The sequence below is a fragment of the Crocodylus porosus genome, unplaced genomic scaffold (genome assembly GCF_001723895.1).
Source record: "Crocodylus porosus isolate Cpor-Errol unplaced genomic scaffold, CroPor_comp1, whole genome shotgun sequence".
NCBI classification, from domain to species: Eukaryota; Metazoa; Chordata; order Crocodylia; family Crocodylidae; genus Crocodylus; species Crocodylus porosus.
Genome location: NW_017728907.1, coordinates 14,822,806 through 14,847,552, shown reverse-complemented (window position 1 = coordinate 14,847,552; position 24,747 = coordinate 14,822,806). Strand labels below are relative to the sequence as shown.

The window sequence follows — 24,747 nt, the reverse complement described above, 5'->3', positions numbered from 1 at the left end:
GAAGTTTTCAAATGGAAGTTAAGCAAACCCTTATCTGGAATGATTCAGGTAGGGGTGATCTACTTTGAAAAGGGCATTAGAATAGATGGCCTTGAGTTCCCTTCCAGCCCTATATTTTTAAGATTCAAAGTGCTTCCCCAAAAGAGAGTCATTAGGGGGAAAACAAAATATTCAGGCCGAGTTTTAAAATGGGCATGTGATCTGGGGACAAGTTTTCAAACATAAGACCAATATTTTCCAGGATGAGATGCCTAAAGTTAAGCTCATCACTAGACATCTGCAGTGGCCTGATTTCAAACTTGAGCAGCTTGTGCTTGACTTAAGAAAGGATGTTTGGGTGCTTGGTAGTTTTGAAAAAACAGGGTGTGAATTTAAATGCCCAACTACAGATTTATGAGCAATGTTTCTAAAACTGACCAAATGACTTAGCAGTTTGATTCTTCCTGAAAACTGGAGTTCTCTGCTTCAAAAAGCACAGGTAGATGACACATTTATACTAATGTAATTAGCATCATACCAGTATAAAAAGTAGCAGACAAACAACGCAAACTCCTAAACTGGGGTAAATTTGACCCCAGGCTACAACACTACCAGGGTAAATTACATTGGTTTAGGTATCATCTTTCTGCATCCATGCCAGGATATCTATTTGCTAAGGGTGGAACATGTTCCGTAAATACCCAGGGGTAAAGCAAACAATAGCAGCTTGCTGTATGAGCTATCCAGGGGTAACTGCATGTCTGTCCTTTATGACTGTTGTGTAATTTACACTGGCGTACAAAACCAATGCAAATTATAATAAGGTTTTGTTTGTCTGTCCATACCTGAAGTCATGAACTCATCTTTACAGTTGTCATTTTTAAATTCTGTGGCCATGGTGCCCAATTCTATGTACCTACATTTGAAGATCTGGGGAGAGAGGTCCAGAGGCTCAAATAGAAGGTAGTCATCTTGCCTTTATTAAAAGCCAGTTAAAATGGGAGAAAATAACTCCTATATGTGTCCTCAGAAGTTTTCTCTTTTGATTTTAGTGATTAAGGAATGAGGGAAAGTAGAAAGGCAACATCAGTAAAAGAGCAACACCTCTTCAGCTACAAAAAGAGACATGGGGTTTATTCCAAGGCTGACTGGGCATATCTACATATGCATTTAATGCGCCTGAATTCTTCGCAGAAAATTCAGGCTTATTAAAGCACTGCATGTCTACATGTGCACCCACATTGGGATCAAATTGCACCCAGGAGGATCAGCCCAGTCCAGGGCCATGCTCTGCCCCCCTTCAACAGCCGAGGGAAGCTCCAGACTCTCTTGGGTACCAGCACCTAGCTGTCCTGGCTCTGTAGGTAGCCTTTATCTGTGCAGGGGCAAAGCTTCCTGGCTGGCTTTCCTCAGATGTGGGGAGTTGTGGGGGGAGGAGGGGACAGAACAGGGGAGGGCCTAAGCTCTGGGGGCAGGGGGAGTTGTCCTGGCTCTGTGGGCAGCTGTCTGCCAGCCCCACAGATTTGGGACCCGTCCCAATCTCCACATGGCTGGAAGGCAGCATCCCATGGAGCTCTCCCTGGCCCTTGCTGCCTAGACTGACTGGGAGCAATTTGCTCCTAGTCAGTGTCTACACATGTGCTTTGGCATATTAGTTTAATGTATCTATAGGTACTAGAAAATGGTGCGTTTGATTCATCTACTGTACAGTAATTGCTGTGCATACATACATGGTGATGCATTAGCTTAGTCTAATGCACAGTAAAGCATCTCATGGAGACATACTGACATCCAAATAAGAGTAATTTACACAGAAGCTTCAATGTCAATTAATTCAAATTAATCCCTCCCCCACTGTCCCAGGACAAAATGTTAATCCGGGTACTTCATAGGTACTTAAAGTGGGACAATGGCCTTGTAGATCTCTAGGATCCTGGAATAAATGGCTTTGTTGCCACAGAAATCCTAGGTCTGTTTTTAGCTTGTGAGAGATCTTCAACAGTCTTCTATAACTGACTAACAGAGCTTGTTGTCTAGAAGTTTATCAAGATTTGCCTTCAGTTTTCATCGTTCTTGTTATGCCTCACTACACCCCATACTTTTCACTAAATATACTTTTCCCTTCTTGGAGATTACACCCTCCAGATATTTGCAGATGGTTATCATCCTCTCACAGGTCATTGTCTGGACAAGTTAAATGCTTGGTGCTGGATCCAAAGCCCATTGAAATCAATTAAGGGAAAATTTTTCACTTGATTCAATGGACTTTGGATTGCTTTCTTAAACTTACATACCCTCCAGTCCTTTAATAGTTCTTGTTCTTCTTTTAATTCCCTCTACTTTTGACATATTTTGTGTATTGCAATGTTGATTGGGCCAGATAACAATGCAAATTGCAGAGGTCTTAAAGGTACATTCCCTTTCTTTTGCTTAGTGTAAGGCTGCTGGTTATAGTAGTGTGTGTGTTGGAAGAAGTGGGGGGAGGGAATGACAGAGCAAGGACTTACTTGCATACCATGTAAATTATGGAATATGTCAGTGAGTGAACATACATTTTAGAGGAGTGGCCTCCATTCAGTAATTAGTAATAGCAATTCACCCCCTCTACCAAGTAGTATTTTCAAAAGCACTCTGTATGAGTCAGGGGCTTCTCCTTTAAAGACTGGTGGTGACGTTCTCCTTTAAGTTGAATGCTGAAGAGAAAATGAGAGTACCCAATTCCCTTAGTCCTCTGTCAGAAATTCATTCCAATCATCTCCGTTTAAGGGCCCTCACTAACCCCATACCTGTACCTGGACTCTCTGTGTAAAAACAGACATCATATTTCTCCTGAGACAAAGTCTTTTATTCTGGGATCCTGCAGACATACAAGCCCATTGCCCCACTTGGAGTATCTGTGAAATATCCAACTCTTCCCAGCTCTGTTTTGACATGGGCAATCATACTGGGATAAACCCATCGTCTGTTTTTACCCACAGAGTAGTCAAATCGCTGAAAAATATACTCTAAATTGACTCAGGGGAATAACTCAGGTATGACTAAAGATTCACTTGAGTTTAGCAGCTCATAAAACTCATGTAGTTAAGGCATGCCCATTTCTGTAGTCAGGAGAAGTCAACAAGTGATGTCACATCCAGCTGCCTTTAGCTCTCCAGCCAAGTATTCATTTACAGTGGGGTAAACTGGGGGCAGCCTTTGGCATGAGTCCAAAGCAGGACTTGATCTCATACCCCTGAAGCCATTGCAAAACACCTTAATTACGCTGTTGCCACACTGAAGGTACACACAGAGAACTTGTTGTTACCTATGATTTCTAATGATGTTTGTGACATTTGTGATTTATTTAGCTGGTAAATTTTAGTCTATCTGGCCTATTAGAAATCCTATCGTTAAAACTGGTCCTATACAGATATCCTACAGTCAAAATTTGTATAGCTTCAATAGGAAGCTTACATATTTTAAGGGATACTAGGGAAACACATTTTTGGTGGACTTAAAAAATGCCTGGAGGGATAAAGTAATTTAGAACTACTTCAGAAACACAAAGCATATAAAGTTATAATTATTTCTCTGCCAAAAGCGTATCAGTTTGAAAACTCAGCTTTTGAACTCTAATCCTTATAGAAAAATGCAAATTCAATATGGTGTGCGATCACTTGACTTTTTCTGCAGTTTTCCAGTTAGAATAGAGTAAATGTACCAAAAAGAGTAAACATAAAATAATAAAATATCAAAGCCTTACATTCCTATGGCACTTTTCATCAAAACAGAATCCAAAACAATTCACCTACAAAATATGCAGTATACGCTGCATGAGAATAATTTCTCCATCACTGGAAAGCATATACCTCTGCATTGAAACAAAGCAATATAAACACTGCATTGCAATTTTCAGGAGACAGAAGGAAGAATACAAGCTGACATTCTAAAATGTGGGTCCTGAAGCTAACCAATTTGTACAGGATTTTCAAAAAGGAACACTAATTCTGAGCCCTCTGTTTTTGGAACCCATTGGAAGCATCATAAAATAGATTGACTTCCAATCTGTCCAGTGTTTCCAGCTGTGTTTCTCAATAAACAGGCTGATTTTCATAGGTTCCAAGCACCTAGAAGTCAATGGATAAGCTAGGCTATCTGTCATCAGTTCTTGAAAAAAAATTAGACCATTTATATTGATTGCATTCTTGGATTTGGTTTTCTAACTTTTGCCATACAAGTTTGAAAATTTGAGCTAATTTTTTTCCTTAAAAGTCCAGTATCAAATTATGGAAGTAGAAGATAATGGCAGTTCCTAAATTACAGTTTACTACCCCTGCACTTATAAAAAAAAAAATGGCGGGGGGAGGATTTGGTGGGAGAAAAGGGAGGGTAGGGATTCTTGAATCTTTAGAAGAGAGCAGGGGTTGGACTAGATGACCTCCTGAAGTCCCTTCCAAACCTAATTTTCTGTGATTTTATGATTCTATTATCAGGACCTCTCTTGTCATTCAATTTGATTCACTAATTTTAAAAGACAAAGATGAAGATGTAGTCAAATGAAGACAGGTTGTCCTAAGTCAGTACCTCTGCCCTGCCAGGGAAGGAAGGACCAGTTCCTGGTTCTGAGAGGCAAGTTTAGTCTCTGTCATCCAGTCAGTCCTTGGCTTTGTTTCTAAGAATGCCAACAAAAGTTCAATCTGTTGGTTTCAATCCTGCAGAGTCCACATACAGAGACAATCCCATGATAGTGTTTTCTATGAAACGGGTACCTGTTTCCACTTGGAACTGGCCTTAAGCTATCAAATGATTTCCAGTGAGCTACCACATGGTTAGAAATTACTTCCCTAGCTTCAGCTTTCTCTGAAGAGTGGAACTGACACAGGTGAGCGTTGCTTTTATCAGACAGTACTGGTACAGAGACCCACATGCTGCAGTGAGCTCATAATCCAGCCTTCTTGGCTCCTTAGATTCTATGACGGGAAGGGACTACCATAACCATCCAGCATGACTTCTTGTGCATCACAAGCCACAGAATTTCACAGCAATTCTTGCAGTGGAGTGAATTGTCCTTCCTCTCTACCAAGTGAGGTCCACATTAGAGCTGCCAATTAATCACTGTTAACTTGCGCGATTAATGCAAAAACAAATTAATGCGTTAATTTTTTTTAGCGCATTAATCACACACATTTTGACCAGTGGAGCGGACCAGCTCTAGATCAGCTAGAGCCTGTGTGCACAGCCACGACCCCTGCCCGCCCCGCCCCGTGCCTGTTCCAGACATACCCACCCATGCTGAGCAGCGGCGGGGGCCAGGCAGAATCTGCTCCTCAGCATAGGGCAAAAGTGACCCCTCCCCCTCACTGCTGCCTAAGCCTTCTTGCTGCAGCCACCCAGAGCCTGCACCTGGGCTCCCCTGTGGCTTCTCCCTGCTGCCATCACTGCTGCCTCCAGGCCACCTAGCGGGGTAGCAGTGGCAGTGCAGATGAGCTGCAGGGCATCCCAGGCATGGGCTCTAGGTGGCTGCAGCATGAAGGGCCTGGCAGCAGTGACAGGGAGGGGCCGCTTTTCCTTCGCATTGAGCAGCAGCTTCTGCCCTGCTGCTACCGCTGCTCAGTGTGGGCAGGTGAGTCTGGAGCAGGTGTGGGGCAGGCTGGGGTTGGAGCTGTTTGCATGGGTTCCCTGTATGGATTGCATGGGTTCCCTGTTGCATGGAGCTGGTCCGCTCCGGCCAGGGTGAGTCCAGAGCAGACACGGGGTGGGCTGGGGTTGGTGCTGAGGCTGTGTGCTGTTGGTGGTAGTAGAAAAGAGCCACAGGGGCTCTGAGCTGTTGAGTTGGGGTGGGGGGGGGTGTGCTGACTATTGTTTAACTGCGCAACTAAAATTGTGATTAATTGCAACTGTTTTTTTAATCTCACAATTAACTGTGATAATTGTTTTAAAATACTTTGTCAGCCCTAGTCCCACATCCTTTTGCCCATTTTCCTACACAGAACACATTTCTAATCTAAGGTTCTTCTCCTGTTACTTTCTCCTAATATATCTTTATAATGTTACCTTCTATCTCCTAATATATCTTTATAATGTTACCTTCTATCAAGTGTGGGGCTTTATGTCCTACAGGTAATGTGTGCAGTAGGAAGTCTCACTTTCTTTCTGGTTAACCTCCATTCGTAGGGCCAGAGCTGAAACAAGCTTGAGCTTAACAGTCTAATCATTAAAATTTTAAGCTGGTCCACTGAGATTTCCCTTTAAGCCTTTAATAATTATGGATGCAGAGTGATGGAGCCGCATTTACCTGAGCTGATATTAAGTAGATTCAGCCACTAATGGCTTTCATATCAATGCACTGTGTCCACATTGCCATTTAAAAGAATACCTTTAATATGGCTACAGCTCTTTAACTGTCAATGGGGAAGTCAAAAGATATGCATAATTTAATATTTCATCTCTCTCTCAATGCCTCTAACACTCTTGTGAGCCAACTGTCCTGACTGTTGAGCATTGCACAGGAAAGGAAGAGGGGCCATGTCTATGTGAGTTAAATATCCTATGGCATGCAAGTCATGTAAAGTGGTGCAGTATCACATTCTGGTTTAGTCCAATGATTTGATCTGGTGAATGCAGATAAAGTATGAGACAGACAAAATGGCCACTTGATGATAATTAAGAGAACAGGCATCAGAAAAGTATAAATTAAGATGAACCAAGATACCCTTAATCTGTCTATGTCCTGATGAAGAATTGTATTTGGATGCTGCAGGACAAGATGACAAAATTATGGCATAGTGTGACTTTAAACACCACTCAGTGACAACTTTTTATGGGAATAGGTACCACCACTAAGCAGAAGCACTTGGTGCACATAATATTTCACATAGTCCATATTCTCTGATTACTGTTAAGAAACTTAGTTGCATGAGAGCTTTTGATTGGCAACAAGGCAATAGTTTCTGGTTTCCCATGAGCTGGTGTGCACTTATCATGAATATTTCCACAAAACTTGGAATTAGAACATGTTGCCCGTTGGTTGCAGTTATTGATGCCCTGCAGCAAATGGCAACCGGTCTTGCCTCCTTGCTGCTAGGAGACCTCCTCCTCTGACCCTTACCCTACAAGCTGCTCCCTGCTCCATCTGCACATTCTGGAGAATCCTGCTATATAGAGGAGCAAGAAAGAAAGAGAAATGCAATCTGACTTTTTTCTGGTCTTATAGCTCAGCATAAATCCTAAGGATAAGTACCCATAAGGGTTAATAAGGACCCTTTTGCTCCATATGTTGAATCTACTCCTGGTTAGTCCTAAGCCTGAAGTTAAAGTCCTCTCTGAAACCAAAATAAAAAATTTGATTCTTTCTAAAAGGGATGGTGTAGCTTAATCACAAATCAAGAAATTACTGGGTAGAAATATCTATGATTTATGAATCAAGAGATAGATAACTGTAAATGTATCGTAGGTCATATGAACAAACAGGCTGCCCCCATATTTAACCATATCCACTGAGATTTGAAGTTCAATTATGAAAGATCTACAACTGAGCCATTTTTCCTTCCCCTTACCTCCCCCACCAATACCCAAAAATTTTATTGAAGACCTTTTGAAAAAAAAACAACTTTCGCCTTGCCAAAAACCCTGTTTTCTGGTAAAACAAAAAAAAAATTGTTAACATGGATTAACGAAAACGTGGTTTAAAATATCAATTAAAATTTTGCCATATTTGTGACAAACAAATTTTACAACTGATAATTTTTCATTAGAAATTATGTTGGAAAAATAATCGATTCCCCTATCCCCTCCAACATCTTAATTCCCAAAATTTCAACAAATTAACTGGAAACAGGAGGCTCTACGCTTGACTCTTCATATGTGACCCAATTAAATTCAGATGGATTGTGTTAAAAGGGATTTGATATATGCAGTGTAAACAGCTCACAGTTTGCACCTCTGAATTCAGCTGGGCAGGATGAAACCCATAAGAACTACAGATCATGGATTCATTTAAAGAGCCTTGTGGAGGGGAAATAAGAAGTAAAGGGATACGCACAGACTACAATGAAAAAGGGTTGTTTAGGACTATTTCTCCTTGAGGTATCACTGGCTTTCCTGACAAGACACTCATCACTGTGTTTACATCCTACTTTGCTTCCTTCAAATGCAGGAGAGTTTCTGTGTCTCATCAAGTTCTGCCTGTGGCCCGTCATTCTGCTGAGACTCGGAGATAGCTGTTATCATTCCAGAGGAATAGACATGCAACGGGGAAATTTGCACGGTGCCAGTGGGGGTGAAGGAGAAGGGGGAGGACAATGGAGGAAGGAGTGATGGTTGTGTTAAAAGGGATTTGTTCCGCTGTCAACAACAGAAAGATCTCCCTAAGAGCGGCATTAGGAAATGAAGCCCACAAGGGGAGGAGAGGGGGAGACAATGTATAGTCAACAGCGACGGGGAGACAGCTGTGAAGAATCAATACATGGCCCTGATGGGCTCAGAAAGTACAATTACTGTCTGAGGGATACCCAACAAACGCACTATGCTCCTCTAGGTATTTACATCCCAGAGAAAAGTGGAGACGCTCACTGACTCCTACAAACTCCTTGCCTTTCTACTCAGGGCAAACTTCATGTCTTGCAGGGTTGCCATGATGAAGAGCGATCATTATAGCTGTCCTTACTTTAGAGAGCAAATTCTCTCCTTTGAAAAGGCACTGAGATTAAAGCTACATTTTGGGATACAAGCGATTCCCATCATCTTTTTTATTTTTAGGGGATAAATGGAAACTCAGGAAAAAAACTCTTCCTGTCAAGTGGTACCATGGAAAAAGAAGAAAAATCTATAACTATGAAAATAGGTTTAAAAGACCTGAGCCCAGTGAAAGTAAGCAGCCATTTGGGTGGAAGTGGACTATTTCTATCCACATTAAAAACTGGTTTGCTTTGCAAAGATAGTCATCTTATATAGCACCTTCTATCTGCCATGCTCAGAACATTCCTCAAACGATAATGACTGGAGCAAAACAACACCCCTTCAGGGCACATGTTAGTAACTCCATTTTGTGAACTGTGAAACTGAGTCACAGAGCAAGTTAAATAAGTTGGCCCAAAGCCACACAGCAAGACAGTGATGATGACAGAACCAGAAATTGAACACAGATCTCCTAAATCCAAGAATTTTGTCGTACGCACAAGGACAGGGATTAATTTTCACTTAATCCATCACAGCTTAAGTGGTCCCCTATTGAATTCAACCAAAAAAAGCCCAGAAGAAAATAATTTGTATTTAATATAACTCAGCCTCTTCTCTATTTTGATCCATTTAGACCGGTATTATTACATTATTCCAACACTAGCTAAAGAAAATGGACATTTATTTTCGCCATCCTGCAAGATACTGAGTTCTTCAATAAAAGTAGAGGGGCTGATGAATACAGTCCCTGGCTGATAAATGCCAGATGGGAGAGGTGATGAGAAAGCCCAAGAAAGACACATCTGACATCAAACAAACAGTACAGAAATTGAGAAATTGTTATGCTATTAGGTCCAATCATAGAGTCCTAACACCAAAACACCTATTGATTATGTCTGAGCAAGAAGTTGTCTGCTAATACATGCTCTCAAAGAATCATATTATTAAGTTGGACACAGAGGAGACCCTTACATCAGTCAGTTTGATGAATTCTTAAAATTCCCCAGAATTCAACACCTTTTGATTTCAGTGGTGGCTAGTCCATCCAGTTTGAGTCAAATTGTTGCTGTTTTTTGTGTGAATTATTCAGTCTACTTTTAAATGTCTCTTATGGGGATAGGCGTCCATCCACTGGGGGGTACACTTACTAAAAAAGGTTGAAAACCCCTGGCTTACAGTAGTACAGCATAAGACATAAAAAGGACAATCTTAGTTCATACTCAGCTGGACGTGAACTAGATTTTTCATTTGTCAGGGAATATCGAGAATTTGAAAAATGTTCTGTTCCAAAAATCAAGGAAAGCAAAAAATAAATTAAAAAAAAATCATTTTGTGTCAAAGTGCTTCTGTTTCAAGAAAAGCAATTTTTTCCCCCTGGATTTAACATTTCTTTTACATTTTCTATTATGTTATACAACATTTTGACAATGACAACCAAAAGTCATTTTGAAATGGAAAATAAAAGTGTCCCATTCCAAAAAAAATCAGAAGTGTTCTGCCAGATTTCTACTTGAATCTACTTTGAGGTTAAATAAAATAAAGAAAATAAAGTAATTACAAACTCAATAAGAACACACCTTCTAATTTGAGATCAAGGTAATCCATCCAATAAAGGGATGGATTCTTACATTCTGCTTCATAAAGAGTTTTACCTTACTGTGCTAATAACAGCTTTGTTAATTTTAGTGCAATTACTTGGAGAGGCAGGTACTACTGAGCATGGGAAAGGATAGAAAACACTGGCCCTGAGTAAACAAAAGCAGTTAGCATGTCAGCATTCTTCCTAGGTACGTTTTTGTTTGGTTTTTTAACCCTAGATTCAATAATTCTGTATATCAGTGCATATCAATATACAATGTACTGAAGCAAATGAAATTTCTGCCCCAAATTTGTCTCATGACTAAGCAATACTTTTGCAATCTGCTCCCCTCCCCTCCTACTTTGTTCTCTCATTCAGATACTCATCCTGTGAAATCCCACAGAAAACTGTCCCACTTGTAAGCAACAATATCAACATGAGACTAGACTGGAAAGGCAACAAGACACACAGAGGCTCTGGTTCTGCATACATGACAGAACAAGCAGTAATGATTTCACATTGCAGCAAGGGAAGTTTAGGTTAGATATTAGGAAAAAATTTCTCACTAGCACTGGAACAGGTTACCTAGGGAGGAGGTGGTATCTCCATCCTTGGAGGGTTTTAAGACCCGGCTTGACAAAGCCTTGGCTCTGATGATGAACCTAATTGAGGACGGCCCTGCTTTGAGCAGGGGGTTGAACTAAATGACCTCCTGAGGTCCCTTCCAACCCTAATTTTCTATGATTCTATATATGTAGTCATCTCTTTATAGCTTACCTTCTGCCCATGCAGCCATCACCACCACAAGGTGGCCCAATGCCTGCTAGAGATAAAGAGCAACCATTTCATAACTTAGCCAGAAGCAGAACATGCTTCCAAGGTCCAGCTCTAATACAAACCTTCACCCCATCAAAGTCAAGTGGCTCCCGTCAGCAAAGGGGACTGGAACCTCAGGATCCCCCCTGAATTCATACTTAACTCTAAAATGACCAGGTAACACCAATATTAAGAAAGGCCTTCTGACTTCACATGTTAGGAATACTTCACACATCCTCTGGTATGTTAATTGGAATATGAGCTCATCACCTCTAGACTGGTTTACTGACCTTCTGTCTACCTGAGGCTGAAGGGAAAAGGGAGACAGAGGCTTCCTTTTGTGCAGAACATAGTCTGTTTTTGCAGCAGGACAAACCACCATAAGCAAATCACTTGGTGCTCTGACAATGTTTCTGGCACTCAATCCATCTGCATTACCAGTTCAAGACACTGGGCCCGATTCTCATAGCACATTCCCATCAACGTGTCAAGACCCAGCTACCTCAGTGACCACATCTCCATCTACGGCCCAGTAAAACAGCTGAGCTCCTCTGAGATAACGGCATGTAGAAAACCCAGGCCAGCATATGAGAGAGCCAGAAATAAAGCGCTGATTGGCTGAGAGGGATTGTCTATGGAATGAGCTACCAGAAATTAGAATGGTCGGGAATCTAGTTACTGCTAGAACATACTGCAAAACTCATCTTTATTATGAAGCTGTTAACATAATGAGTGAAAGTCCTTTGTTTCTTTTAAAATATCATTTTAAAAATTCATATATAGCAGACAGTTTCCTAGAAACTGAAAATGGGAGTAAGGGCTTAAAAAGCCAGAAAGCATAGTCAATCATAGCAGGTAAAGGCTGTCACCACAACTAACTGAGAAAAGAAAATTCTTGTGAAATTTTTTTCAGTTTTTTTGTCTCTGGTTAGCTTCTTTGCTGAAATTTCTAATGGGAAAATTGTCAACATTTGAAATTTTTCAGCTAGCTCTAATATATCCCACACATCCAGCTGACTAAGGATTGAACTCTTTGGCTACGACATGAAAAAGCAGATCCAAAATAAAACATAGCTAAAAGTCAGAACCCAGGAAGCATAAAACAATGAGAGACTCACTTTACCAGCGCTGGTGAAAATCTGTCAGTCTCATTTCACAATACAACATAGTCACAGAATCACAGAAAATTAGGATTGGAAGGGACCCCAGGAGGTCATCTAGTCCACCCCCCTGCTCAAAGGAAGACATATTGCTTGTCTGTAATTTCACACTGGTAAAAGAAGAAAGCAGGTCTCTGGTGATAGGGTGAAAATCAGGGGCCAAAGATGAAGCACATGCCTGGCATTCAGGGACAGATGATGTGTATATTTGGCTTGTTTGCACATAAGGATGCCAAACATCCACCAGTTCCAGTCTTTTATATGAAATGTTAATCATAAAACACAAATCTAATTAAGGGAGGGATGAAGGGGGCAACAATCCAAGTCTATTATTTGCTCCCCTTCTAAAATAGAATACTTAAAGTGGAGCACTGGCTGAGGGGGGCCAATGCCATTTCACGTGGCTTGAATTATAGACTAGGAACAGAAACCAGCACACATGGTATTTTTAGTTGTCTATGCATTACAAAAGCAGATATCACCATAACCTCCTTAACAGTAGTTTAATGACCCCTGATTGCCACCAAAGGTTTTTGGGGGGGGGGGTTAAGTGGGTCTAGGGAGCTAACAAGTGTGCTTCCAAACCCCAAGTAATCAGTACAATAATGGCTATATTAATCAATACTCTCTTGCCAGCTACAGGGACACACTCAGCTCTCAGCTACACTGGTGACACTATGGATCTGGAGGATCCCAGGTGTAAAGGAGCTGAATTTACACAGTAACACAGGCAGAAAATGCAGCTGCGGCAGGACATCAAATCTGCTTCTAATAGAATCCCTGGACTCCCTTGCACGTTATTCAGGGTCATATTCTTCCTGAAACTTGCACATGGGGGAGAGGAGCATGCAAGCAGTACCAGGCAGAATCAGAATCCCTGGACCCAAGGAAAGCATGTTTCATTCTTTCTGCCCCTGAGTTCACTGCAATGAGTCCTAAACTTGCCAATGGGCACTCTTAAGGGCACAATCAGTGAGGTTCTGCATCTCTGTGCCCATTCTTACTATTGAGGGGAGCTCTATAAGGAAAATCTGGTCTCAGTGTCAATGTCTGCATCCAATGGTAAATCAGCACCAAGGTTTTCAGAATAGATGAGCTGCACGTTATTGGTGAACATGCAAAACAGGTTATCTGAAAACTTCCCTAAAGCATTATGCATGGAGCTGCACAAAATTTTGGCAACATGCAAACCCCATAAAAGGAGACAGTAGGTGGAGCACTCTCCCACAGATGCTAGGGAGCTCCATAAAGCAGCATCTTGCCTCCAATAATTGCCCCCATGCCAGCATAGCTTTGTTCTGCCCCATTTCTCCAGGCCACTTCTAAGCATCGTGTTGATACCCAGGTGAACTTCGTTTCCCCCCCTCCCACCACTTCCTATTTTATTCACTGCAGCTAGCGTGAAAAAGACCCTGTGTATCAAAAATGCCAATGACTATTCTCAGTACTAGCTAAAATAGCATGAATGCTTCCAATAATCCTAATGACTTTAATCAGTTCGCCCTAAAAATAAGGCAACAAAAGTTTTCCCTTCCTTACAGCTGTGAAGCAGATTTTTAAAGGCATTTAGGCACTTAACTATGATGGATCTCAAGGAGAATTAGGCACCTCCTTTTAAAAATTGGTTTCATGGCATCAAAAGTTGTTCATCTCAGTGCTGTTACATTTCACAGTTAAATGGTCTCCCCAAAACAAATGACAAGAGTGCCAGTGCAATCGGGCATCTAAGTCAGCAACATAAATGGTCCGGTTCTGCAACAAGTTTTTTCACAAAGGAATGACAGTCAAAACACAAGCAGATAAAACCCTGCTGGCAGTCATTTCCCTGCCTTGGAAATGGATGCCCAACTCTGCTTTCTTGGAGGTCCTTCCTACTTCTAACTACCAAGCAATCAGTTCATATGCATTCTCCCCTTCCCTTCAGGATGGGATGCTTTGAGGACTGGACAAAATACATTAATGATCATGTATTTAATACATGATCATGTGCATATGCCCACACTTGCAATGTAGGCTCTTGATTGAAACTCAGGATCCTGACTTCTGCCCTAATACTCCAATGCACAACACCTTGTGTAGCCATTTGTATGGTGCCAAAGGGACATAGACTACTATTTAATCAGGACAGTAGCCTTTTTAACCACCCTGTAAATTCACTCAGCATAGCTGTTAGCCCAGGGAAAATATTTATGCTGAGTAGAAGCCGAATCCCAGATTAACACACTCCTGAATTTAAGAGAAAGGAAACCGAAACTGAATCCAATTTTCCCCAAAGTTCACAGAAGGGACAGTTATAATCCTATATTATCTGCATAGCTCAGGCCATAGAACATCACCAGATAATTTCTGAAACAGACCATAACTTCTGATTGAATTAGGTTCACAGAGATCAAGCAGGACCTACTAGAAATTTCCGAATAGATAACTGGCTGCAAGGATTTGATCTATCCCCAGCCAAATTACCCTATGGGGAATGGACTGAACTGTGATTCAACATGGGGTAAACTTGCCACTACTTAGACAGGGTTACACCATTTTAGAGGTGTCTATCATCTACCCGTGGCTTTTTTCACAGGGTGAAGGCTACCTGCACATGGACAAATGGTATATTAGTACTATCCCTGAGACTTTGCTGCAGGCTTTTGACCCACGCTTGGTCTAAAATGGATCAGATCATCATAATATGAATAATATCAACATCTGACAAAATAAGGAGGGAAATTCTAGCCCACTCAATTCAAAGGCAAAACACTCTTTGCCTTTCACTGACAAGAAGTTTTACCTAAAAAAAGAAAAGAAAACCACCAGCTGTTGGAATGGCTCAGAATTATCTTTTCCCTTCCTGCTAGATATATTTCTTGACAGGCAGTATCATTCAGTTAATCATTTCATTTTGGTGGTGCTGAATTTGATAATTAGATGTTGGAAGGTATTAGTAGAATCCCTTTCATACAGATTGTAGGCTGAATAAGCAGTTGCGATTTGCAGCTAATTATGCAATTATGTTTATTATGCACATTAAGTCTGCTGCTCTGTCACAAATGAGATAAGTTGTGAAAATGTTTTAAACCTCTTCCCCTCTCGTCCTCTACAACAGCAATTCATAGATTCTTATTTTAGTCACTCATTGGTTTTAGGTTTATTAGGGGCCATTATGATCACTTATTCTGACCTCTTGCACAGCATAGAGAAAACAACTTCAACTCAGTGATTTCTGTATCAAGCCTACGGGCTGTTTTTTTTTCTGGAGCTATAACATCTTTTTTGAAAAGAGCCAGGTTTGATTTAGGGACAGCAAGTGCTGAAGAACCCGTCGCGTCTGGGTGGCCAATTACCCTCATTGTTAAACACTTGTGCCTTATGCCTAGAGTAGTCAGCTTCTAGCTATTCAACTGTATCACGTTTTTTGTCTGTTAGATCATAGATATCAACTGCCTGAAATAATTTTCTGTTGTAGACACTGTTCAACTATGAGCAAGGCATCTCCTGTTCTCTGCTGAATAAACTAAAAGGACTTAGCTTCTTATGTCTCTTCCAATTGTGTTGCCAACCCTACCTTTAAAAACAACAGTTTAGACTTCCACAACAAAAGTTATGAGATTTGCTTAAAGATCCTGAGGTTTCTAAAAGGATAATTTAGGGGGCTTTTTGTATTTTGCTTCTGGTTTTTTAATCTCTTCAGTGTGTTCAGGTCACTCTTCCTAGCTTTTCTTTGCGACCAGAAATTTGCTTTTTCAATAAAGAAAGCAAGCAAGCCAAGATCCTTGTGTCATGATTCCAGAAACTGGTGCTTTACATAACTTGCCATATATTTGTAAGACTACCGATAAAAATTGTGAATGCTGGCAACACAACAGCACATCTTTTAGCAGTTTGTTAAACTATCCTGCATTTGCTTAGTATCCAGAAATTGTGAGAGTAAAACTTGATGCTTTGTAATTTTGGGACCGATCCACAGCTGGAGTGAATCAATGAATCTCTATGGAGGTAGAGGCTCATTTATCCCAGCGCTTATTGGTCTTAATAAAATGCTTGTGAAGCTGGCAAGTATACTCAACCCTACTGCACAGATGAGGAAAGGACACACAAACACAAAAATCTGCATTTAGTTTGAAGATGCATTTTCAGAACCCACAAGGACTGTTTAAAAGGGGGAATGGGGAAGAAAGAAAAATTAAATTGAAACCAATATTTTCATTCTGATTTCCAATTTTTTTAATTTAAAAACTCTCCGATCAAAATTTTACATTATATTTTTTTCTTGGGGAAAGACAGAGATTTTTTTCAACCTACTGTGCTTTTAAATTATTGTTAATAAGCAAAACAAGGTAGTAGGACAGGAAAAACATAAAGAAGTTTTGAAATAATGGGCCTGAAAATGTTTTTGCCCTTGGAAATTCTTTTCCTTAAATATGGAAGGGGGGAATGCTATTTAATTCGGGTAGAGGCTAAATAAGTTCCCTTTTCTTTTTTGTGGAGCATGTAAATATTTCACTAAGATTTATAATCACAAGTGCCATTGCAAGTCAATGGAATTTATGCTTTTATATCCCTTAGAGGCTTTGGAAAAATCTGCTCCATAATATTTTGGTTGTCTGTCCTCCTTCCCAAGTTATTTTGTTATTCTGTAAGCAATGTTTTGTGGTGTTTTAACACAGCAATATAAAATAATAGGCATAAGTTTGCCTTTCCTAGTCTGTTTTGATTTTTAAAAAAATGGATAAGGCCCCAAACAGGGACCCCACTCACATTGTGGGAGAAATAAATTCTGAAAAAGAAGTGTTTTTAATTAGTGTTTAAAGCTGGACTGGGTCCTTCTACAGATGAAAGTTCAAGGGCTCTTCACGTCAGCCTCTGAGCTTCAGCTGACTAACATGGTCATTAGTGGATGATCTTTATTTTTCTGATTTTTCCTTGTTATATTTTATTTTACCAATAGCGATGCCAAAACAATAAAAAATTACAATACTCAAAGCAAATGGTTATGACTCTGGTTTCATAAACCCAGTTTTTATATGAGCATCTACAGATGTAGTTTTGATCTCTGAGTAATGCATTTGTGCCCAAAAGGAAACAAAATGCAAACCCAAGCCTCACACCAATGAGGAAAGGTGAAATGTTTAATCCTAGTTTTTAATATAGCAAAACATCCCAGTCACTTTTGGCATCCATCCCTGATATAGGGTCTAATCTGAAGTCCACTGAAGTCAAGGGAGGTCTTTCTGTGGATTTCAATAGGCTTTGGACCATGTTATGTGCGATGCTGCCAATTTCTGTTTCTGCAGAAATTCAGATTTCACTTTCTTGATCTAATTCCTAGAGCTGATCAGAAGACAGAAAGGCTGCTTCGCCCAAGGATTTCACACTTGCTTTTGTTCTGGGTTGGTAGGAAAACAGAACCTTTAAAGTAGTTCTGTAAAGGCAGCTGTGTTTCTAAGCATTGGTCTTGACAGTCTTGGAGGGTTCAGACACTGGCCTGGGACACAGGAGGCCCATGTTCAAATCCCTCCTCCAGCTCACTGTAGCATGAAAGAGTAGGGATTTAAACCCAGCTCTTCCACACTGCAGGCTAGTACCCCAACCATCAGTTTCTCTCCTTTTCCATATGAGATCCCCAAAACTTCCCAAGAAAGTTCCATGAAAAATAATTTGGCTTCAGTCACACCATTTTTCTGGCACGTTGGCAAAAACGTTTTGACCAGCTGTAGTAATTCCCTCCTTCTAAATGCCTGTTTCTTCTCAGGGAAGATTTTCCCAAGACTGGGATTTGCTGATCTGATTTGCAGAAAGTTTGAGTTGAGAAGGTAATGTCTGGTAATGACAGTAAGCCCATTACTATCTTAACTAAAATGACAAGATATAATAGTGGCTTTTGGTGCTGAAAGCCTCAACTGTGGTATCTCGAGTTAAGGAGCTGAGGCCGTGTTGTTGGAGAGGTGAGATTCATCTCCTTTGTGGGTAAGGTATAGAAGGGGAATCATAATGCTCTCTTATCACTGTGTAATACCAGCACCAAGAATTTCATTCTGAACTCCTGCAATAATACATTTCATGCACAGGGGGAAAGCTAAGCCTGATTCACAAAACTTCATTTTTTGTGAAAATAACAATGAAAACTTGAGGCCTGGATCTGCTGCCATTAAAGTTACAAGGAAAACTGTCACTGAATTCAGCACAAGCAGGCCCTTCTTTCAAATTTGGGGTCCCTTCCACAAAGCTAAATTCAGGTGAAAATTACACTTGGATCAAGAGGTGGCACTAGTCATAAATCAGCTAAGCAAGCATACAAGCAGCGGTTAACGATTTCACACATAATGCAAATTTTGAATTTGTAATCACAAGTGTTCCCAGTGGAACCCGGATGTGAAGATGTGCTTCCATCCAGTCAGAGGATGAAAACAGTACCGCGGGACCTTGCATTCCAATCAAAATGAGTCTAAGTTCAAATATCCAATGCTTGCGATAAACAGTCTGCAAGTTGCCTGCGGAACCAACTTGATTTAGAGAAATCATCAGGCAAATGATCTTTAATGAACTGGTCAGTTGAAGAAAAGCAGGATGAGTGTGTGGTCAGTTTTCGCACTGGCAGCAAAAAAAATGATTTGGAACAAATGTTTCTGGTCACAGGCAAATGATGAATTTTGGAGGACACTTCTAAAGAAAATGCAGAAGAGGCACAAGGATATTTAAAATACTGATTTGTTTGACTACGGCATTCTCAGGGGTGAAATTTACTCCAATTTGGAAAGAAACACTTGGCCCCACCCAGGGGCTGTTCTGGGGTATGGGAGGCAAAGCAGCTTCACAGAAGCCCTTGTGTACCAAGAAGCCCTGCTTTGGTCAGCACAGGAGGCTTTGAAGAGAGTGAGGGAAACCCACTTTTTCCTATCCCTCCACACTGCAGGGTGCTAGGGCTGCAGTCTCAGCCTAAAAATAGCTTCTGGGCATCCAGGGTGTAGGGAAGAGGATTCATTCCTGGTCTGTCCCCTCCTAACTAAACCCACTTAAAAATAAATAAATAAGCAGTGAGCTAATATAGTGTTTGCTACCATCATATTGTCCCCTCTGCTTATTCACTATACCATTTCCTATGACAGTGTCTGTCTTGCCTATTTAGACAGTAAACACTTCAGGGGCAGCTACTATCCTTGCTCTGTATTTATACAGTGCTTACTACAATGAGGCTCGCTCTGGGTATATCCAAATTCACTCAGATTCTTATATGAAGATACTCAGTGCATGGCACTTTTAGTTGGCTGGCAATTTCCAGGCTTATACAAGAATTTGCTGTTACATAGTGTCACCAGTTGTCATTGTAAATATATTTCCCTTCGTTCCTTATAGTAATATTTCTTTTAATATATAAAAAATGCCTTATAAAAGATTAGTAAATAATTATGAGGGGTCTTAATCAATGATAAGTCAACTCTTGTAGCATCCAACAAGTTACATGGTTGCTTATAATCACCTGCAACGTGACTAAATGCACTCTCACCTACTGCTCATTTATTAATCTTTAACAAGCTTTTTAAAAACAGAGCTTTAATCTACAGCAAGTACAGAGTGGTATGAGAATGCTACTGATACAAGCAGCAAGGGTAAAACTATAGCTATTAGTGATATGTAAAATGCCTTTTAGGGACACTCTGGATAGAAATCATTCATCTGAAAAATAAAACCTTTAGAAAGACAGTGAAATCCTGGACCACTTGAAGTCAATGGCAAAATTCCCGCTGACTTCAGTGGGGGAGGATTTCACTCTAACACTGAAATGAATGAGAGTTTTGCCACTGATTTCTATGGGAGCAGGTCTAGGCTGAGAAACATTTTTTTATGTGCATAAATTCTGATGCAAGTACCCATGGGTGGGATTTGGGGTGTTACACTGATGTGCTTATATTTGACATGTAAGCCAGATCTAAAATATAACCCACCTATAATAACAACTGATCATTACAAAATTTTATCTTAGTTTAATATAAGCCTTTCCCAACATTAGGTGTGCTCTTAGTTTTAATTTCATACTGATAATACCAAGACCATATACCATTATACTTGGTGGATTTGCACAAATCTCTGTGTTTCTATGAATACATAACTTTTAAGCAACTACCCCTATCTTTGGCACATGAAGAAACAAACCATAAACAGAATGAGAAGAGAAGAGGATTAGTAGATTTGTAAAACAACTCCTATCATGATATTAAATGCATACAAGTGTAGTACACCAGCCAAAAAGGGAAAGAGACCCTGGAGGTTTTCCCCCCACATATTCATGTGAGAGCATAGGCTATGTGATCAGGTTGCAAAAACCTTATGCATCTCACTGTTTTCTCTGGACTCTTCTGTTAGGGTCTGATCTGGCTCTTAATACAATGGTAAAACTCCCATGAAGTTAAGTGATATAGGACTAAGGCCTTAATACAACTGTAAAAACTATTTTATATTCTCCACATTTTTATTCTTAATAAAAAAAGAAAAGTAAAGCTATTTTATAATGGGAATAGGCAAGTATGTTCACAGGAAACGGCATTACTTGGGCATATAATTGATATTTTACTTGCTATTTTTGCAGGTAGCTCTTCCTCATACAGATAGACCCAGTTAGTTAGATCTTCCACTGGTGTAATTCAGCATTGCTCTGTCCACTTCAATAGACCTTAACTAATTGGCCCAGATGGCTCACTGGCTAATATACAGATAAAACAAAGGGTGCGGGATTGGGCCTTATTTCTATCTAAATATTCAGATACTATGGAAATGTGTGTGTGTGTGTGTATACACACACACACACACACACATATATATAGCACAACCTCTAGAACCAAGAATATTAGAACACAGAAAGGTTGTTCTGTTGTGACATCTAATATGTTTCCTTAGTTATAACAACAAAAGTGTTCTGAATGCATAATCTGCTAAAATAGAAGACACACACCACATTTCTTTTGATCTTGATACTAAAAACAGTAGCTATGTTCTCACCAATGAATTAGCACATTGCACACACACAAATTCATGAATAAAAAGTTATTTGCCATTTTTCCATGAAGTTTTGCACTCCATTGCAGGTCCTAGCATTCTTCCATTGTATCTTGAGCATTTGAAAACAATGCCAAGCTTTAACTCACACAAACTCTGCTTTAAACTTTGCTTTTATCTGATGCGTTTAAACTAATAATCCATCATATAGAATTTAAAAGATTACAAAAGCCACCTTACTATAATACACTCATCTTTTTTATATGCTTATTACCTTAAGGGACAGAAAAAATAACTTTACCAAAATATTTCATTTTCCAGTAAGTTAGAACACTGTTACATGTTCAAATTAAAGCTGGCTAGAAACCAGCTATAGGAGTTGTTACACATATTTAAGCACTAACTTTTATAACTTTATTGTGTGTTAATTATTTTGCATGTGTGGCTGGTCTAAATTTATTGAAGGATTAATTAGTTAATTATGGGATAAGTACTTTGCACTTATGGCCAGCCTTAGTTTATTGTGCAACTAATCAGTTACTTGTATAGTATCTGTAATGTGTAGCAGGGGCCATAGGATCCAATTTTCTTGATTAATATATGTATTAAATACTTGTATTGTTCTTCTACACAAAAGCTGGAATGATGAATGCCCTGTTAACAAAATCACTGTACCCATGTGTGGGTCAAGCACACACACTAAAATAAACTTCAAAGCCTAACGTAATCAGAACTAGAATAAAAACGTAAAGGGCATAGCTAGATCCAGTGGAATAGCTGGACTAGATCCTATTTTTGTTGATCACTAAGGGCCTGAGCCAAAGCCCTTTGAAACTGGTAGGAGTCTTTCCACTGACTTCACTAGGCTATAGGTCAGACTCTGGTGGATTTAATTGTGCTGTTTAGGTAGTGACTGTCCATAGTAAGAAGCTGTCCCCAGATTGGGGGAACTGTGACAGGGGACAAGAATCCCCCCTAGCATGTGAACACCAAGGTCACAGGTTCAATCCTGTCTGAACTAGATGATCTTTTAATGTCCCTCCCAGCCTTACTTCTCTGTGAAATGTGAGCCACTGCCCTGCATCACAGTGATACAGTATGGAGTAAAGGGTGAGGCCATGCACATCTGGGAAAGGACAGGAGCAGTTCCTGTTTTATGACCATGCCCATCCCCTGATCCAGGCTGTGAGAAGGGGAGAAGGATCCTTGTACTCTCAGACCACTCACAACCACAACCAGCTCCCCCCATCTGCCTATACAAGGGCTTGGTCTTGATCTCCACAAGGATTTGAATGAAAATATAAGAAGAGACATTCCCTTTCCTCTCCTCCTACATACTAAAGGCCACATCCTGGAGTCCTTACCCAATCTAAAGTTGTGCCTGGTTAGAGACCTCAGAACCAAGTCCCTATAGCCTGTTTGAACAAGAAAAAATCTCTCCTACCCCGCTCTCCCCACAGCTTCCTCACATTTCAAGCCCTACAGAGAGGAAGTGGTTAGGCTGTAAGCCTAGGAGTCAGGACACCTGGGTTCAATTTCCTGCTCCACTACAGACATCCTGTGTGACCTTGGCCAAGTCACTTAGAGCAATACGATGACCCCATTGAATTCAGTGAGAGTTTCCCAGGATTTCACTATGAATTTTTCCTGCCTCAGTTCCCCATCTGTACAATGGGGATAGCAACACTGCCCTGCCTTATAGGGTGTGGAGAGGATAAAGGCCAGGACCTGAATGGCTACAAGGTAGGCAGCATAAACTGGGTAGATAGAAACTCAGTCTGTAAATGAGAATGAAGGAATCCCTGATTTCCTGAAATCATTTAAGGAGGTGGGGTAGGATCTTTTGCACTCCCCCCTCACCTAATAAACCAGTAGATATTATTTTGTCCAGCTACATAGGTATAGTAGCCTCCCCCTCCTCCCCCTCAGAAATGCCACAGGCACAGAGCTCTTTACGCTGTTAAAAAAAAAATGAATGAATCCAATGAAGAGTCCAGTAAAGACCATATCGCTGGAAGACCAAATAGCCACACTTTTAAAGCATTGAAGTGTCCTTGGAGCCTTTTCAAAAGTGATTGAGGAACTCCACATGCCATCAACTCCCAAAGGAGACTTCAACCAGATTGGCCCATTGTCTAAAACCTTCCTAAAGCAGAGAAATAGGAAAGGCAAAAAGCCCACAGCAGTCTCGCAAGTAAGGAGACAGACATTTCAACGATGTTATTAGTTGAGCAGAAACAGCTACACCGAGCTGCCCCAACCCCGGTGCCACAGACCAAATTGCGGGAGTTGTTTCTGGGGGAGAAGAGAAGGCAGCAAACCGAGGCTAAGCCGCTGCGGCCTGCGGCGGGGAGCGGGCTCGGGCCGGTGTGCGCGGGCGGCCCGGGGCTGGGGCTTGCGGGCGACTTTCCCAGTCCCCGCGCGGCCCCGCACCGCCGCGGCACGGTCACGCCGAGGGGCATGCCGAAGAAACCCCGCGGATGAATACAAGCGGGGGGGGCATTTCCCACGGCAGTCGGACACGCTGGCGCGCGGCGGGGATGGCGAAGGCGGGTAGGGATGGGCTGTTTGTGTGCCCGGCCCGGCCCGGCCCCGCCTGGGGCCATGCACTTACTTCTCGTAGTCGAGCTTGCAGTAGAGTTTCTTGTCCCGGTAGAAGCAGGTGGTCTCCAGCGGCTCCTTGCACGAGGCGCACTGCACGCATTGCTCGTGCCACAGGCTGTCATTGAGCCTCAGCAGGAACCGGTCCGAGATGACCCTCTGGCAGCCCTCGCACACCGACTTGGGGTTCACCGCTCTCCCTGCGAGCGAGCAAACACAGGGCAGGAGTTGCTCCAGGAGCCCCACTCCCCAGCCGGCCCGCCTGCAGGTGCCCGCGGCGCGGGGCTGGCGGGAGGGCGGCTGCATGGATCCCGGGGGCGCGATCGCGGGGCGTGCAGCAGACTTTCCCCGGGGAAACCCGTGTGCCCGCAGCGGCCAGGAGCCGGGGCTGCCTGCACCGGGACTCGGGCCCGGGTTCACTCGGGCACGATCCGCAGCCGGTTCACGGAGCTGGCCCTGAAAAGGGCCGGGAGGAATATTTGATTCCTTCAAAATAGCCTCAGCTTCACTGTCCAGGTCTAGCCCGGCGTGTCTGACCCGACCCCCCGCCCCCAAACCGCCCAGTAATTAGCTTCTCCTATTTATTTTTGTGTATCGTTCTGGCGCGCACCTGCACACAACCTCTTCTTTCCTTTCAGGGGCTAGGGGGTTTTAAATTTTGTGTATCATTCTGGCGCGCGCGCGCGCACACACACACACACACACACACACACACACACAGGCTGTTACTTTCCTACTTAGGGGCTATTATGCCCCCCGCGCCGGCTGCGATCTGCATGTATCCCTTTTTGCGAGGACGGAAACGAGGGGTGCACACATAAGACCAAGCCCCTTCGCCTCGGGGTGTGACGGGGGAAATCCTAAATCAGCAAACCCGAGGAGCGGATCTGGTGAACAGGGAGGGATAGTTTTTTGGCTTGTGCGAACAGTGACATGAAAGCGGCGCGGACCGCTCCTCTAGACATGAAACCCGCC

General features: G+C 41.7%; 1 protein-coding gene across 1 annotated transcript in view; it reads right to left on the bottom strand.

The window, feature by feature from the left end:
• The window catches only part of LMX1A (LIM homeobox transcription factor 1 alpha), a 111,950-nt gene extending 87,633 nt beyond the window's left edge, over window positions 1-24,317 (bottom strand). Inside the window, exon 1 of the mRNA XM_019530840.1 lies at window positions 23,786-24,317. Within this exon, the coding sequence (XP_019386385.1) occupies window positions 23,786-24,078 (293 nt within the window). The 5' untranslated portion in view covers window positions 24,079-24,317. The remainder of the gene's footprint in view (window positions 1-23,785) is intronic.
• Between the last annotated feature and the right edge of the window lie 430 nt (window positions 24,318-24,747).